The sequence below is a fragment of the Cervus elaphus genome, chromosome 18, assembly GCF_910594005.1.
Source record: "Cervus elaphus chromosome 18, mCerEla1.1, whole genome shotgun sequence".
In the NCBI taxonomy this organism is placed as follows: domain Eukaryota; kingdom Metazoa; phylum Chordata; class Mammalia; order Artiodactyla; family Cervidae; genus Cervus; species Cervus elaphus.
The window spans coordinates 26,173,737-26,191,808 of NC_057832.1; the positions used below are offsets into that span (position 1 = coordinate 26,173,737).

General features: G+C 42.0%; 1 protein-coding gene across 16 annotated transcripts in view; it reads right to left on the reverse strand.

Moving 5' to 3' along the window:
• ICA1 (islet cell autoantigen 1) overlaps nucleotides 1–18,072 on the reverse strand; it is a 159,871-nt gene that overhangs the window by 23,572 nt on the left and 118,227 nt on the right. For 15 of the 16 annotated variants that reach the window (XM_043871768.1, XM_043871758.1, XM_043871767.1 and 12 more), the window contains 4 exons: nucleotides 8,362–8,459; nucleotides 6,071–6,123; nucleotides 3,317–3,379; nucleotides 3,174–3,206 (listed from right to left, as the gene is read on the reverse strand). In XM_043871768.1, coding sequence (XP_043727703.1) covers nucleotides 3,174–3,206; nucleotides 3,317–3,379; nucleotides 6,071–6,123; nucleotides 8,362–8,459 — 247 coding nt within the window. The remainder of the gene's footprint in view (nucleotides 1–3,173; nucleotides 3,207–3,316; nucleotides 3,380–6,070; nucleotides 6,124–8,361; nucleotides 8,460–18,072) is intronic. The other variant, XM_043871769.1, reaches the window with a different exon arrangement.

Genomic DNA, 18,072 nt, shown 5'->3' on the forward strand with positions numbered 1-18,072 from the left:
TCTTCCAAGGAGCAAGCATCTTCTAATTTCATTATCTATTTAGTAGGAGAAAACACATTTCACTATGACACTGAGTCAGAGTGATTTTCTGGGCCATGATTCCTGAAGAATTGTGTCCTTGCTGTTGTCAGAAGTGGTCTGCTCTCTGACAACATCGTACCAGGACTGACTTGTTGAACAGAATCACCACTGAGAGTGAATGGTTCCTCATGCAGCAGAGTGCCCGAGCTTACAGCCCTACTGCCAGTCCTATAAAGTCAGCCTTCCCTGGATTAAGCTCTTTTTAACTCTTGATTACTTAATGTCTTACATACTACAACCAGCATTTTAAATCGGGATTTGGCCCTTCTGGCAGTTTTCCGAAGGCACACATTTGGAAGTCAACTAATTAAGAGCGTTCTCTTCTTCCATCACCTCAAGTTCTTTGTACACTGAGAGAATATTTTTATACTTGCGGCTGTGGTAATTTTTAAGCTGATGCTACCCCAGGAGCTGCAGATGCAGAAGAGGCAGATAGAGGGAAAGAATGGCTTGTGACTCAAGGAGAGCTTTGTGGGCTGGCAGTGATACAGGGAAAGGAGAAATTATGTCAAACTGCATTTAACCAAGAAAATTTGTAAATACATTTTTCTGCCTGAAAATGAGTACACAGTTTGAGGAAGAGCATGTTCATCTCTTTATCTTCAGAATTAAATTGAGTGCTCAAAAAAAAGTCTATGAGCTGCAATTCGACGAAACAAAGATTGTACCTGAAAACCAATGAGGTGTGGAAGTTGTTTTAAATAAGGAGAAAGATAGCAATCTTATTCCAATGAATCTTGGCCCATGAGATGGAAGAAGCTCATGACTGTATCTTGGGCAGGAGCATTTCTGACTAAATTCTGAGAAGAAATGCATGACTACTGGGTTAGCCATGTACTACTATGACCAAGTTAAAAAAAAAAAAATCAAAATCCAAGAGCAAGAATTTTTTTTCATAAGAAGGGAAACATGAGGCTGTGGACTCAAGTGTGCTTGTGTTTGTGGAAAGAAACATTGGAGGGATGCAAGAGGGGAGGGAGTGTTGGAACAGATAGGAGGGTAGGCAGCAGTAATGTGGGTGAGAGGTTTGTTTTTCCTGTATACATTTTTATTATCATTTTGCTTTTGCACTAATGTGAACACACCACCTACTCAAAAATTATGCTTATTAAAATAATGAAATTAAGTAGGAGATAATAAAAACAAAGGACAAGCTATATAAACAAGAGGTTGGGAATAAGAGAAATCATATTCCTATCAAAATAAGTTGAAGCTTATGTATGAATAATTCGTTAACTGTTAAGACTTGCTAAAGCTAGATTGTAGGCACCTATTACTTGTTACATTATTATCTCTATCTCAGTTTGTAAGACTGAACTATTTCCTCCTCCAAAAATTAATTTGTTTGAAAACACCTTTATTTCATCAAAATTCTACCCTTAAGCCAAGGGAGAAATGATTTTATGAAAACATAGGCAATGTAATGGCAATCTGCATTATTACTTGCTTTTTTACTTTCATAATCTTATGTGATTTCAGCATTCACAAATAAGTAGACATTCTGATAAAATACACATGGACATTCATGAAATATTGCACAGTGGGGTGAAAAATTAATAAGGAAAGCAGGTTTCTGCCCTCAAGTTTATATTCCTTAGCCCTGGAAACTTTTTTTTCAAGCCCTGGAAACTTAAATGCTAGAGTTGTGTTGCCTTTCCAATTTTGAAAAAAACTTTAACCAATGTCCTCTGTTTCCCAGACTCTCTCCTCTCACATTCTGGGAACTAAATCCAAATCAAGCAAAGACTGGGTAGAGAAAATCCTCGGCCCTAGGTAACTAGGGCCGACAGGATATCTTGGCCCACTTCTAGTCCTGAAAGAAACCTGTGAGTCCAGGGTAGACTGTATGCCAATCACCTGGGGCAAGAGATACTCCAGAATTTGGATGACAATCTCAGGGATATTTTGGACCTATGGCAAATCACTAGGAGGAGACTCTTGGTAGGATGAAAAGCAAATGCGATGAGCAAGCTGAAAACACTCAATTTCTTGGGATCACTTAAAACTAGGCATGTCTCATCCAGACCCACAGTTCTGGAACCTCCTGTGAGGGGCTACTCAGTAAATGACTTTTAGGTCTGGTGAACCTGGATGTGGGACCTAGCCAGCAAACTTTCCCTCTGCATTTAATTAAGGTTCAATGAAGATAAGCACTGTGCATCGGCATGGCAATATTTCTTTTTATTTTTTTCATAATTAGATTTTTTTCTTTTTGAAAATTATATAAACTCATAATTTATAATCTGTTTGTTTATTTTTAGCCATGCCATGTGCTGCATGTGGGGGTCTTAGTTCCTCAACCAGGGATTGAACCCATGCCCCCTACAGTGGAAGCTCAGAGTCTTAACCACTGACTGTCAGGGAAGCCCCAGCAGGGCAACATTTCTAGTCCTACATCTCAACTGCTTACCACTTAGACAGTGTCCCTGTGTCAGAGATCATGAAAGACCCTTTGCATACTTGATCTTCGAACCGGACAGTAACCCAGCAAGACTGTAGCTACTGGTTCCAATTTACAAATGAGAATAACCGAGGCTAAAAGAGTTTAAGGATGAAGCAAGTTACTTGAGGCCATAGAGATTATTTATAAGGGAACCATATTCAAAAGTCAGGTCTGTCTGATTCTGGAAGCCACATTTTTTCTACTCTGACATAGCACCTGTTAGCTTTAGCGGTTTGAACATTGTAATGATGACATACTCTTTGTGCGTGAGCATATTTAAAGTCACGAGGGCTTCCCTGGTGGCTCAGATGGTAAGGAATCTCCCTCCAATGCAGGAGACCTGGGTTTGATCCCTGGGTCAGGAAGATCCCCTGGAGAAGGGAATGGCAACCCACTCCAGCATTCTTGCCTGGAGAATCCCATGGGCAGAGGAGCCTGGTGGGCTACTATTCATGGGGTGCAAAGAGTTAGACACAACTGAGCAACTTTCACTTTACTTCACTTCATAAAGACAAATGGCAGTTACCTAAAAACAACTGCTTGGGAATGCAAAGCTATTCAAAAGATAAAAATTGCATTTGCCTGCGTGTAACCACAGTATTTAAAATATTAAACAAATTATAACCCCAAAGAAATGCATAAATCTTACCACCTTCCTCGGGTTTAATGTCTAAAAGTTCATCTACAGGTTCATTAGAGGAGAAGAAAGAAAAGAAAATTATGTTAGTTTCATTTTGTAAGGACTTTGAGTCAAATTACTAAAGTTGTGTTGTTTTCCTTAATCTGGATTACCTGAGCATGCATTATGTGTAGAGCTTTTGTCTAAGGCAGATAAAACACTTTTTCTATCTTCGGCTGTAAATAAAACACATGCATTTGGTTATTACCACTTCAGAAAGGTGTGTGAGTTCATATACTAATGTGCTATAAGGAAAGCACATGCTTCAGGAACAAATGTATCTGAAAACTAACTCAGGAAGGAGCAGGGGTCCTCAGATGACATTTTAGTCAAGCAACTGGCTCTCAATGAACGCTGAGTTAACTGCCCTGAATCCTTGCTTTGTTTGGTAGAATAACTATATGCCACTGATCTAACAATTCTCCTTCCAGGGACACATGTGTGACTTAAGTACCCAAGGACAAGTTGCTGGGGCTAATGAACCTCAGTCACATGGGCCGGGCTAAAATAAAAGGGCAGATTACTGGGTGGAAGAAGCCAACCTGTAAAGGCTACACAGCAAGATTCCAACTATATGACATTCTGGGAAAAGCAAAACAACGGTGACAGTGAAAAGATCAGCGGTTGCTAGAGTTTGGGGGAGGGGAAGACGAATAGGTGAAGTCACAGGGGATTTTTAGGACAGTGAAACCACTCTGAATGATACTGTAACAATGGATATGTGCCATTATACATTTGTGAACACCTACAGACTGTACAACATCTAATGTAAACTATGGAATCTGAGTAATAATGATATGTCAATGTTGGTTCATTTGATTATTTACCCCGGTGGGGGATGTTGCTAATGGAGGTGTCTATACATGTGTGGGGGCAAGGAACATGCAGGAATTCTTTGTGCCTTCTGCCCAATAAAGTGTGTGTGTGTGTACACAACAGCACAGCCTTAAAACTTGGTTTGCTCATATGTACATTAGACTTTCTACAAGTCCCAGAATGAAAGACAGATGGCACTTCTTTCTAATGGATTTCATTCTATGTATCTATAAAACAGGGTAATCAACAGGTACAATCTCAAAATATTATGCAACTACCACAGACAAGTGAACATACTGCACAAAGAGAAAACTTCATCCCCCGGTGTTGTCACATGTTGCATAAATGCCTTGAATACAAACATAATAAACTGGAGTTTACATGTTTCCACAAAAGTAAAATTTTCCTGTTCAACTGCTTAAGATTCCCACAGGATTCAGGCTGTTGGCCTTGCATGATCCTGAGGTCGGTGGGTGTGGATCAATACTGTTCAGAGAACTCGTACATGGCTAGCCTGCCTCTCTGCCTTCTTCTGCCACTTCCTCCCTGCCTCCCTCATGCTTTAGGACCTTGTTTCTCTGACCTTCTCCTGGTTCTCCCTGGCTCACAGTCTTCACGCAGGCTGTTTCTTTTGCTTTGATAGGTCTTGCAATAGCCTTGACTGAGATAATTCCCCAATGCCCTCAAACAGGTGAGGGCTCCCAATCACAAATACCTGTAAACAGCCCTTGTAGCACTCACCCAAGTTGGGGTTACCCAGTAACTTGTGTAATAGTTTGCCCCATGTTGGAAGGATCTACCACTGAACACCCAGAGCCCCGAGCTGTGCCCGCCACAGATAAACATGTGCTGAACAAATGAACAAAGATGTGAAGAAGGAAGGCAAACAAGTATGAAAGGATGACAGGAAGTCAAGCTGTGGAGGCAGAAAGGTGACAGTTTATTTTTCCTGTTCACAGACAGATGGAGGAAAAGCAAACGAAGCAGTAAAATGGGAGAAGAAGAATAAAGTAGGTGGAGTGGTTGGAAAAGTAGGAAGAAAGATGGAAGGAAGACAAAGTCTGGGGGAAAGGATGGAAGGGAGGGGGGGTTCCAGGGTGTACTCTGCCTGTCGGGCCTCCAGGAGACGACGGAGCAGAGTGGAGGTGTGCATGTCCTGGGAGGGCCAGGCTGAACAGGCGTTTGAGGTCCTTTCCGATCTCTTCACAGTATGTAAGACTGTTCCCTTCATCTCCAAGGATTCGAGTCCCAGTGAAAGACTCAGCTTTCCATCCTGTGAGTTCCATCACACTTAACCCTACCCTATGCTCCTTATGAGAGAACTGCCGATGAAAGAGCGGGCTGTGATGGCAGGAGGCGGGGATTGTTGGCAAGCCCTCCAACACCACAGCATCTGGGTCACGAGTGCTGTGATCCCTCAGGATCAGAGGAGGGTCAGTATGCCCCAGGGACCTGGTGTCACTCAGTGAGGAGGAGCCTGGTGGGCTACAGTCCATGGGGTCCCAAAGAGTTAGACAGGGCTGAGCGGCTAACACTTCACTTTTACACTTCACTAGTACAGAGCAGGCCCAGGAACTCCCTGGAAGAGCAGAGTCTGAGCCCTCCCATCGGATTCCCAACAATGACCAGCACCCAGCCCATGACACAGCAGAAATCAAACCCCCCAATGTCACCACGTGCTCTCATCACAACCATCTCCACGGCCCAAACATCAGTTACAGCTCGTAGTGGTAACGCAGCAATGCTATTACCTGTTGTAAAGCAAACAGCTCTCTGCCGAGTCTCAACTGGAATGCCCCCCAACAGGCTGCTGCTGAAATGACTAATGATGGCTGTTTTTTTGTTCAAAATACACAGCCTCTCTCCATAATACTCTGGGGTCAGCAGCACTGATATTTGAACTTTAAACTCTTAAGAAGCAAAGTAAATAATTTTTTCAGTTGGAAATAAAAAGGTCTAGAAGGAGTTTGACAAGAGAAGAAAATGGGTTGGCTATAGTGCAGTAGTATTTCAGAAGCAATTCTGAAAAAAAAAAAAAAATCGAAACTTACTCTTAAAACTAGAGGATTCCTTGTGCTGGTTTTCATCCTCTAGTGAAATTAACCTTAAAATTAAAAAACAAAGTTTAGTAACGTTGTTCTGAAAATGTCATATGTATGACAGTCAGATCTTCTGTACAATATCTATTACTATACTTACACACACATAAAATATGAACATATAGCCATTTACATGCTATACATTTTTGGAAGAAGAAATAAATTTGCTGACTTTCTCCTGTCCCTGGTGTTCAGTAGTATCTTAACATCTGGATTTGGTTTCATGCTAAGGCACATATTTCGTAAACATCTAAGTCAGTATTTAGGTATAACAAAGATAGATACTTACCATCATTTTTAAAAACACAGTTAAAAAACCAATGGACAAGTGAGTGTTTATTCTGATTCTGTAGTTACAGAAGAGGACACCTCAGGAGTTTAGCTAAATTACTGTACATAAGGCTAAAAGCAGTATCACTCTCAAATTCACAAGACTGTCACCTACTGAACTCTCACTATTCATGGGAAGGGTCACGGCAGAGACACTTCACTGTCCTGAGATCCAGCCAGTGCCTCTGAACCTCCCTCCTAGCATGAGGTTCACTTTACCTACCATTTCTGAACAAAATTCTTATGAAATTTTCAATGTCATTAAGAATAGTTACTGGGTTATACTTCTTGAGCGTTAAAGAGGAAGTACTAAAATAATGAAGAAATATGAAATTAATTAAAACTAATCCACACCATCTTGGGTGGTTCTTCCTCTCTGAGTAAAAGTTAATGCTTTATTTTGATTTCAGTAACACAAGGTGAAAAGAAGGCACCAGAACTCACTGCAGGCCCCGCCCCTTACCACACAGGGGCTGTGGGCAGACCTTTAAGTTCTCTGAGCTCGCTTCCGTCAGTAACACAACAGGGAGAAGCCTACCCTGATCACATGGAGGGGCATCATGAGAATGAGCTGAGACGACATGAAGAAAACACCTGGCTTTGTGTTTAGTACACAGTAGGTGTTCACTGAATGGTGGTTGGATTGCCATCGTGTGTTAGTCCTCAGTCCTGTCAGATTCTTTGTGACCCGACGGCCCATAGCCTGTCAGGCTCCTCTGTTCATAGAATTTTCCAGGTAAGAATACTGGAGTGGACTGCTATTCCTTTCTCCAGGGAATCTTCCCGACCCAGTAATCAAACCCAGGTCACCTGCATTGCAGGCAGATTCTTTACCATCTGAGCCACCAGGTAAGCCCAGATTACCATTACTACTGGTAATAGGTTAAACTGCTTCCACCTAAAAGGGTCAACTGTACTAGATTCAGACCACATTCTATAGTTGTTCCTGCAATAAAAAATTGTCTTTGTTTTGCAAAAAAGACATTTTCTCGTACTTGCTTTAAAATTACAGAGGGCCATTATAGGCAGCAAATATTTCTGCTGGACAAAAAAGATCTATCTGAACTTATTTTGAAACCCAGTAGAAATGTAAGCCTGTTTTACCACAAGATTGTCATCTAAACTTTTTTGTGTGGACAAGGAAGAGTGAATGGAGGTCAGGCGAACTACTTTGCCTTCGTAGGTCAGCCCGTTCTCATGGGCTATGTCATCTAACCAGAAAAAGCATAGGTTCACACTGAAACCTCCTCCTTGCTGTATGAGGTTAGGAATTATACACCATGTATGTGGCAAAGTTCATCTTTAAAAAGTATTTAAAATGACTGGAGGCACCTTCTCTATAAAGAGGCAAGAAGTCAAGATGGAGAGTCCCTTCCTACCCTCAAAGCTGCTCTCCGCTTCACAGAAGAGAAAATGGAAGGTCTGTATGTAGAAAACAAAACGTCAAAACCCAACACTTGTGTAGGAGAGCCCCAGAGGGCTACACGTGTTGTGAAGCAAGTTCATGGTTATTTCCTCCTGTGAGTGAGAAGCCGGGGATTTCCCATCTAGGACAGGCCCTCAAAACTGATGGTGATGAAGGAACAGACAGGGTCCAGGCACCCCAGAGAGTGACAGCCTGGGGCTCAGGCCAGGAGCCCCAGGCACGCCTGCCTCTTTGGCCCCAGTCAAGTCCTCTCAAGCCTCCCTTCCTAAAGACCCCAGTATGGGTCTCTTACCGGGACACGTGAGTCCCTGCCTAGAGGAATATGTGTGGGGAGGAGTCTGGTCTCTGTTTTAGTACATCTACTCTGAGAACTGAGGAAAGAAAGCCATCACCCTGTGCCAGAGACCCCAGCAGACACGGCCAGGGAGGGAGGTGAGCCCTTACCTGTGGGAAGGAAGGTTTGCCCAGTGAAGGGGTGGTTACTTACTGACTTGGCTCCTCCGCCACGGCCTCTGCACTTTCCTGCTGGGCGATCCTCTTCTTTTCTTCTTTCTCCACCAGTTTTCTCATAGGGTCTTGTAAGCTCTTGATTGTGATAACAGGAAAGAAAACAAAAGCAAAAGAAACATCAGTTAAAAACTCAACTGCCACTGGACCAAGTCATCAAACCTTGAATGAGACGTTTAGGGAGGTAACCTTGAACCAATGAAGTCAACAGCAATGAAATGTTATGTTCTCAGACCCATCCAAGAAATATGAGCTTGTAAAGGAGAGTTGTTTTGTCACCAGATTTATGTTTTCCCTTTTGTGATAAGTTATTCAAAAGAAGGCATTTTGGCAATTGCTAACTTTATTTTCCATCTTTAACATGCAGCTAAGATAAACACTCTGTTCTGTCTGCAGCCCACACACTGACAGAACAGAAGTTTGCTCTCCCTCAAAGATGAGACAATTTTATTTTTAATTTTGTTTGCTATTTTGCAATCTAAAACAGCTTATTTTTGAAAAACAAAGAGCAAACAAACTCCCCCCACTTTTTTTAAAACCCAAAATAGTGGCTTAACATATTCTGACAAGTTAATTCCCACAAGTGGACAGAGAGGGTGCATCTAAATCTTCATAGATTAAGAACGGGTGAGAGTCTTGTTTTGGCAAATAATTTCTTTGAGTGACTGTTCTTAAAGTTTATTAAATATTTAAGGAAAAGTTTTGTTTTTGTCTTTTTTTTTTTTAAAAAAAAGGAAGTGCCTAGGAACTGTACACCAGTGACAAAGCCTGAAAAAGCAAAACATTCCTGTTAACAACTGAATAGTGAGTTACACAAAAGATCTCTATTTCTGGCCTTAACTATAATTCAAACACAAAGGAAGTATCTCAAGATATTTATCCTGCTTCTATTCTTATAACTATTAAAATCCAAGTCCTCATCCTTTGGGTTTTCACCTCTCTGTTCCCATCTTCCTCCTTCTCATCCTTCACTTTTCTAGTATGACACACACACACAGAGGAGGCAATTACTTCTCATTCACCAATGGGTGACCAGAGGGCTGGGTAAAGATGGTTTGCAGGCTGAGTCTCAGCAGAGCAGAGCTGGGATTGATTTTGGAGTCTGCTATGGCTTCCCTGGTGGCTCAGATGGTAAAGAATCTGCCTGCAGTGCAGGAGACCCAGGTCTGATCCCCAGGTTGGGAAGATCCCTTGGAGAGGGAGTGGCAACCCACTCCAGTACTCTTGCCTAGAGAATCCCATGGAAAAGAAACCTGGTGGGCTATAGTCCACGGGGTTGCAAAGAGGCAGACACGACTGAGCGACCAACACTTCCACTTTTCATGGACATCAGATGGATGCTGGTGTCACCCTTCCTGCCAGAATAATTTTCCTATTGTGCCCAGGTCATCATGTTACTCTTTTTCTCACAAACCCATGGTAATTTCTTATTTCTTTCCATTTTTAAACTTCTCTAACCAAGTTTTAAGATCTTCTAAAATGTGTTCCCACCCTACTCTTCCAAACGCCTTCCCACCAACTGTAAGAGACTTTCCATTCAATTAGGCTTCTCTCCTCCTGGTCTCCTATGTGCAAGTTGCTCTCTTCCTATCTTTGCTCATTCTGCTGCTTTAACCTAAAAAGCTCTTTATTTTCGTTGTTGTTGTTTAGTCGCTAAGTTGTGTATGACTCTTTGTGACCCCATGGACTGGCTCCTCTGTCTATGGGATTCTCTAGAAAAGAATACTGGAGTGGGTTGCCACTACCTTCTCCAGGGGATCTTCCAGACCCAGGGATTGAACTGCATTAGTGGTGGATTCTTTACTGCTGAGCCACGAGGGAAGTCTAAAAAACTCTCTTTACCTAACTGTTTATACTCAAAGTCCTATCAGTTTTTGCAAAGCCCCCAGTTACTACCATTTTCCATAAAGCCTCATTCATTGAGCATGCCAAATTCAAGAAAGTCAGCCCATCTCCAAACTGTAGATACATATAGTCTTATTAATATTTCATTATACACATTCTATACTAGGTTTTGTTTCTTAAAAATATTTTTTAAATTAGAAAAATGACAAAACCACATGTATAATGTTTGGGAAGTGAAAAAAGGAAAAATTATTCATAATTCCATTTCCCTAAAACTGTGAGTTATTATTTTCATATATCTCCTTTCTGATTATTTTCATATTCATCTGCTTACATAATTGTAATCCTTGTTTGTATAGTAGATATTTTTATAGAGCATAGATGTCCTCTTAACCAATTTATGTAGACATTTCATGTTCAAAACAATTACAGTGCAGAATGTAAGAAAGATTTTATATCTTAAACACTAATATTGAATTAAAAATATAAATGTGCATTCATTTGTCAATAATCTAGATTCTCTTTCAATCTATGTCCCCTGATCGGGGTTCTAAAGCATTTTCTTGCATAAACTACAACCAAAAACCACTGCCATCATTTTTAATGATTCCCTATCCCTGGACATTTAGATTAGCACACTTGGTTAGCAGTGTTTGAGCACATACCAAGGACCAGGTACTGTTTTGGGTGCTGGGGATCCATGGCACACAAGACAGACAAAATTATCAGCAAGCAAGTGGTGGGTCCAGGCAGAGAAGTGAAATAGGGGGCTAGAAATTAATTGATCGTCGTCTGCAGGAATGTCCTCTTTTAGAAGTGATATTTCAACTAAGAGCTAAATGGCGCCAAGGAGCCAGCTACAGGCAGCTCAGGGAGACCACAAGGCCAAGAGGTAGAAACAGCTTGGCTTGTTTGGGCTGTGGTGAAGGGGGCAACAGGAAGAGTCTCATGAGACCCCGATAAAGAGGTCAGCAGGGGTCACACAGGGAGACCGTTCCTTTCCTTGACTAACATTCCTCACTACTTAACATTTTTCCCCCATTAGTTTCCTCATGCTCGTTTGATTTTTCCATCTTTCCACTGCAGGACAACTAAATGGAATCCACGATCCTGGCCGGGGGCAGGAAATGCTGTGAAGGGCAGCATTGGGACAAATGAGGCAAGTGGAATATGGGCTGCACTCTGGCTGGTCTCTCTTTCTGTCTCTCTCTCTACACACACACACACATACACACACACACACGTCTGCTAAAAGCTGGACACACATGTGTAAGTGTATCTTGGAAATGTGCAACCACAACGAGGAGTTCAACAGATGTCAAGGACTTACTCTTTTCAATTGAGCTGCCAATCATGCCATTGTATTCATATACACACACACACCCCACTTCCAGCAGTTTTGTTCTCCATAGAGTGGTCCAACCCTGGTCAAAGTGAAGCCAGGAGAATTTCCAGCCAGTGCTCCGGAGGCTACAAGTCTGGCTTTTAGATTCTGGGACACTGGCTCGGGCCGCCGGTTGGCTCCGGCTGTCTCCTCGCTGCACTTCCTTTGTATCCAGCAGCGCTGGCGGGGCCGGGGCGGCCCTCAGCCGGCCGTGTCTAGCTGCCGCAGTGCTTGCCTAAGCCCCTGAGATGCCCTTGACAGCTCCACGGTTATCATCCTTTCTGTCTCCAGCCTGACCTCCCCTCAGAACCACACTCCAGTGGCTCTCAGACAATCCCTTTGTAATGTAAACCACTTATTCCTTCTTTTCAACCCCTGCCCCCGTTGGGCCATTAGCAGGGACTCAATTGTTGGCTCCCTGTCACCACAATCACAGTTAAGTCACTATTGTTCTTCACCCACAGAAAGGCCGCGGTTCCAATTGCTACTTTAATTTATTATTAATAATTCCTGTGACAATCACTCCTTTCTTCCTACTATTACCATTGTCCTTAAAACAATTTGGTTGTTGTCACTCAAGAGAGGTACTGTGTATGTACTTGTTGGTTGATAAATTAATGTACATAAGGTTAAACTGCAAAAATTAGAGCTCTTTAGATAGGACATTCTAAGGCTCAGGAGAACAATATGAAAAGGTTTGTAAAATCATAAGCAAAATGAATACTGAGCACATTATTAAATATCAGAATTTTGAACTAAGGGGACTCATGTGTGTGTATGTATGTCTATATAATTCATATACAACAATTCACTCATTTAAAGTGTACAATTCAATGGTTTTCAGTGTAGTCCCAGTTGTGCGACTATTGCCACAATCAATTTTAGAACATTTTCAGAAGGCATCTCTTGTATTAAGAAAGAGACTTAGACCAAACTAAGCTATATGTTCCTCTATAGAGCAATGGAAAAAACCACACACCACCACATATGGAACTTGTTTCTTACCAAAGATGGCACACATTGAAGATATAAAGAGGCTGAGAGGAACTCTGAAACATTATGGAGGACAAATCATGCCTGCCTTCCTCTCTCAAAATTAGTTCCTGGGTGTGACTGTCAGATTCAGGATACGCTACGCAGTGAATCACGACTCTTTCCCAGGTTTGATGACAAAGGCCCAAGTCGGGGCAGGGGGTTGGAGGTAAATTCTTCAGATTATTTTCAAGTCCACAACTCAGCTGAAAACACTTAACCCTGCAGCATCCTTAAAAGTCAGAGGTGACAGCATCTTCTGTGTGACATGAACATCTGCTCAGGCAAAAGGAATCTCAGAGGCCTGGCTGACTATACTGACCAGGCAGACATCAGATGGAAGTAGTTTGAATCACTGATGGATGCCACCTTCCCATCCATATCCAGAAATAAAATGTCAAAGCATTCTGTTTCTAAACCCCAAACCCTCTAGGTCCTTCACTAAAATTGCTTGTGAAAATCACAGTGCATTAGAAGTGATACAGCCTCCTGTAAGACAGAAAGGCTCTCTGAGAAAGAGGGAATGTTCCTAGACCAAATAATCTTTCTCTCTTAGGGCTGCACTGACATGCTAATAGTTTCCATCAATGCCTAAATGGTTTCAGGAAGCGCACACACAACGTATAAGATCAGCATGACAGAGGAAATGCACAGACCGAGCTTGCAAAAGTGTCTTAGAGAGGAAACAGCTTAATATAATAATGGGAGTTACTACTTCCTGTATTAGGAAAATAAAAGCAAGAGCAACATTCATCTGAATGAAAGAAAAACTGCTCAGCAAAACAAATTTCACAGGCAAACACCAGAAGCCAGCCCTCATCTAAGGACTTACATGTAATGTTTGACAGGAAGGTGACAGTTTCTCTAATTATGACTTTTAATTTTCTTAGGCTACTTCTCATTAATTACACGATATGTATATAAAGGTGCCAAACAATTGTTTATAAAAGGAAATAAAAGTGCTCAAAATAGCAAGCCATGGTGAAAAGATGCTGAATCAGTTGGGCGTGTGCGCATTTGTGTTTGTATAATTAGTAGCATGTGAGGAATAAAAAGCAGTGGCCATGATGATGTGCACAATTTATGGATATTTAGCACATATGTCCTCCCCACCCATGCAGCTATAAATTTATAAAGGCACAATACAAGAGACACAATTAATCTAGCATGAGAAGGTACTCTTGAATTCTACTGTAGAACAAAGGAGTTAGTGAAATTAGAGAAAAACACAATCTATTCTCTTAAAATAAGATGGAAAATTGGTACTAAGAAGGCATCATACTGCAGTGGAAAGAGACGGACTTTGGAAAAAGCTTCATGCTGCACAATGGAACAGGGTCTTTACATCTCGGGAGTCCCTGTTTACCCGTCAGAACAAAGGCGGTAAGTTATCCATTCTTGTGACATGTGTGGGTATGGATGTGTGGTAAGACCTGTCTGACTCTCTGCAACCCCATGGACTGTAGCCCACCAGGCTCTTCCGTCTACGCGATTTCTCAGGCCAGAATACTAGAGTGGGTTTCCATTTCCTACTCCAAGGGACCTTCCTGACACAGAAACGGAACCCGAGTCTCCTGCATTGGCGGGTGGAAACTTTACCACTAGTGCTGATTAACTGAGATAACACTATTGCAGAGTGCCAAGCTCAAAGTAAGTACTCAAAAGGTGTTTTATCAATGACTTTAAAGATCTAAAAGGGGTGCAATGTCTTAAAGGCTCATTTTGTGTTCAGTTCAGTTCAGTTCAGTCACTCAGTCGTGTCTGTCTCTTTGCAAACCCGTGGATGGCAGCATGCCAGGCTTCCCTGTCCATCACCAACTCCCGGAGCTTGCTCAAACTCCTGTCCATCGAGTCGGTGATACCATCCAACCATCTCATCCTCTGTCATCCCCTTCTCCTCCTGCCTTCAATCTTTCCCAGAATTAGGGTCTTTTCCAATGAGTCAGTTCTTTGCATCAGGTGGCCAAAGTATTGGAGCTTCAGCTTCAACATCAGTCCTTTCAATGAATATTCAGGATTGATTTCCTTTAGGATTGACTGGTTTGATCTCCCTGCTGTCTAAGGGACACTCAAGAGTCTTCTCCAACACCACAGTTCAAAAGCATCAATTTTTTTGTGCTCAGCCTTCTTTATGGTCCTACTCTCACATCCATACATGACTACTGGAAAAATCATAGCTTTGACTAGATGAACCTTTGTTGGCAAAGTAATGTCTCTGCTTTTTATTATGCTATCTAGGTTGGTCATAGCTTTTCTTCCAAGGAGCAAGTGTCTTTTTATTTCATGGCTGCAGTCACCATCTGCAGTGATTTTGGAGACCAAAAAAATGAACTCTGTCACTATTTCCATTGTTTCCGCATCTGTTTGCCATGAAACGATGGGACCAGATGCCATGATTTTCGTGTTTTGAATGTTGATTTTTAAGTCAGCTTTTTCACTCTCCTCTTTCATTTTCATCAAGAGGCTCTTTACTTCCTCTTTGCTTTCTGCCATAAGGGTGGTGTCATCTGCATATCTGAGGTTATTGATATTTCTCCCGGCAATCTTGATTCCAGCTTGTGCTTCATCCAGCCCGGCATTTCGCATGATGCACTCTGCATATACGTTAAATAAACAGGGTGACAATAAACAGCCCTGATGTACTCCTTTCCCAATTTGGAATCAGTCAGTTGTTCCATGTCTGGTTCTAACTGTTACTTCTTGACCTGGGTCAAACAAAGAAAAACAGATTTCCCAGGAGGCAGATAAGGTGGTCTGGTATTTCTACCTCTTGAAGAATTTTCCATTTTGTTGTGATCCACACAGTCAAAGGCTTTGGCATAGTCAATAAAGCAGATGTTTTCTGGAACTCTCTTGCTTTTGTGATGATACAACAGATGTTGGCAATTTGATCTCTGGTTACTCTGCCTTTTCTAAATCCAGCTTGAACATCTGGAAGTTCTTGGTTCATGTACTGTTGAAGCCTGGCTTGGAAAATTTTGATCATTACTTTGCTAGCATGTGAGATGAGCGCAATTGTGCTGTAGTTTGAACATTCTTTGGCATTGCCTTTCTTGGGGACTGGAATGAAAACTGACCTTTTCCAGTCCTGTGGCCACTGCTGAGTTTTTCAAATTTGCTGACATATTGAGTGCAGCACTTCCACAGCATCATCTTAGGATCTGAAATAGCTCAACTGGAATTCCATCACCTCCACTTGCTTTGTTCATAGTGATCCTTACTAAAGCCCACTTGACTTCGCATTCCACGATGTCTGGCTCTAGGTGAGTGATCACACATTCGTGGTTATCTGGGTCACTAAGACCTTTTTCGTATAGTACTTGCCACCTTTTCTTAATATCTTCTGCTTCTGTTAGGTCCATACCACTTCTGCCCTTGACTGTGCCCATCTTTGCATGAAATGTTCCCTTGGTATCTCTAATTTTCTTGAAGAGATCTCTAGTCTTTCCCATTCTACTGTTTTCCTCTATTTCTTTGCATTGATCACTGAAGATGGCTTTCTTATCTCTCCTTGCTATTCTTTGGAACTCTGCATTCAAATAGGAATATCTTTCCTTTTCTCCTTTGCTTTTCGCTTCTCTTCTTTTCACAGCTATTTGTAAGGCCTCCTCAGACAACCGTTTTGCCTTTTTGCATTTCTTTTTCTTGGGGATGGTCTCAATCCCTGCCTTCTGTACAATGTCATGAACCTCTGTCCATAGTTCTTCAGGCACTCTGTCTATCAGATCTAATCCCTTGAGTCTGTCACTTCCACTGCATAATTGTAAGGGATTTGATTTAGGTCATACCTGAATGGTCTAGTGGTTTTCCCTACTTTCTTCACTTTAAGTCTGAATTTAGCAATAAGAAGTTCATGATCTGAGCCACAGTCAGCTCCCAGTCATGTTTTTTTCTGACTGTATAGAGCTTTTCCATGTTTGGCTGCAAAGAATATAATCGATCTGATTTCAGTATTGACCATCTGTTGATGTCCATGTGTAGTCTTCTCTTGTGTTGTTGGAAGAGGGTGTTTGCTATGACCGGTGCATTCTCTTGGCAAAACTCTTTTAGCCTTTGCCCTGCTTCATTCTGTACTCCATGTGTTTGGTACCGAATTCCATGTCTCACACATCTCCCAAAATGCAGATAAATACTGTCATTCTGATTTCCTGAAATGGACACAGAGACTCAGGGGAAGGGAAATAACTTGCTTAAGGCCAGTCAACCATTCGCAAGTAGAGACAATATTTGAATCCACGTCTTTACAATCCTACAACTAGTTAAGAAATTATATTGAATAGCCAAGCCAAGAATATTTACTGAACTCCCTTTTCATCTAAAGTGCCCATGAGATGGAGAGGACTTCATTCCAAATTCTAAAGGAAAGGTCATGGGTTCCAGGTACCTGAAGACTGACATATAAAAGATGCTTTTCGTTTTCAAGCGAATACTTCAAAGTGCTATTTTTAATTGACGGTTTAGAGCTGTACTTTTTAAATGCTGTACTGTACTTTTAAACCTTTAAAATGTTTATGTATTTATTTATTTGTCTGCACTGGGTCTTCATTGCTGCCTGGGCTTTTCTCTAGTTGTGGCCAATGGGGGCTACTCTAGTTGCGGCGTGTGGGCTTCTCACTGCAGTGGCTTCTCTTGTCGTAGAGCATGGGCTCTCGGGCACACGGGCTTCAGTAGCTGTGGTGAACGGGCTCAGTTGCCCTGCCGCATATGGGATCTTCCTGGTTCAGGGATCGAACTTGTGTCCCCAGCATTGGAAGGCGGATTCTTTTACCACTAGACCACCAGGGAAGCCCCACAGCGGTAATTTTTAAAAGTGGCAATTCTGCTTTCTCTGCCCTCCTGCCTCATGGCCAGAAGGCCACCTGGAAGAAATACCACGTGACAGAATGCAAGAAAAATAAGCATCTCTGTTCCTAGGATCTACCATGTACTGAGCATGTGGCCTTGGGCAAATTACTAGACCTTTGTGAGCTTCAGTTTCCTCATTTGAAACATGGGAACAAGAACAAGTATGCCCACTTCCCCAAGGCTATTTTGAGGATTAACTAAAATATATGCACTTTCTATATGTCAATGCTGAACCTAACAGTATTATTCATTATGAGATCCAATCTTGGTACATTAGAGTCACACGGAGCATGAGAAATTCTCTTAGACACTACTGCCCTTCACCCTCAGTGGAGTGCCTGGCATAAAGTAACTCTGCATACAATGATAATATTCTTTCCTTTTCCCTCAAGGAAAAGCTGGAAAATGAGAAGAGATGGATGGAGAAACATTGCGCTGTTGTGAACAGGGCCTGGGCTACCAGCTGCCTGGAAGAACCAATGTCAGTCACAGGATGGGAAGGATGAATGGATGAGCAGTTGCGCTTGGGCTTGTCCATCTCTGATTTCAGTGGTAGTGGTGGTCAGCCTCTCTGCCCCTCCTCTC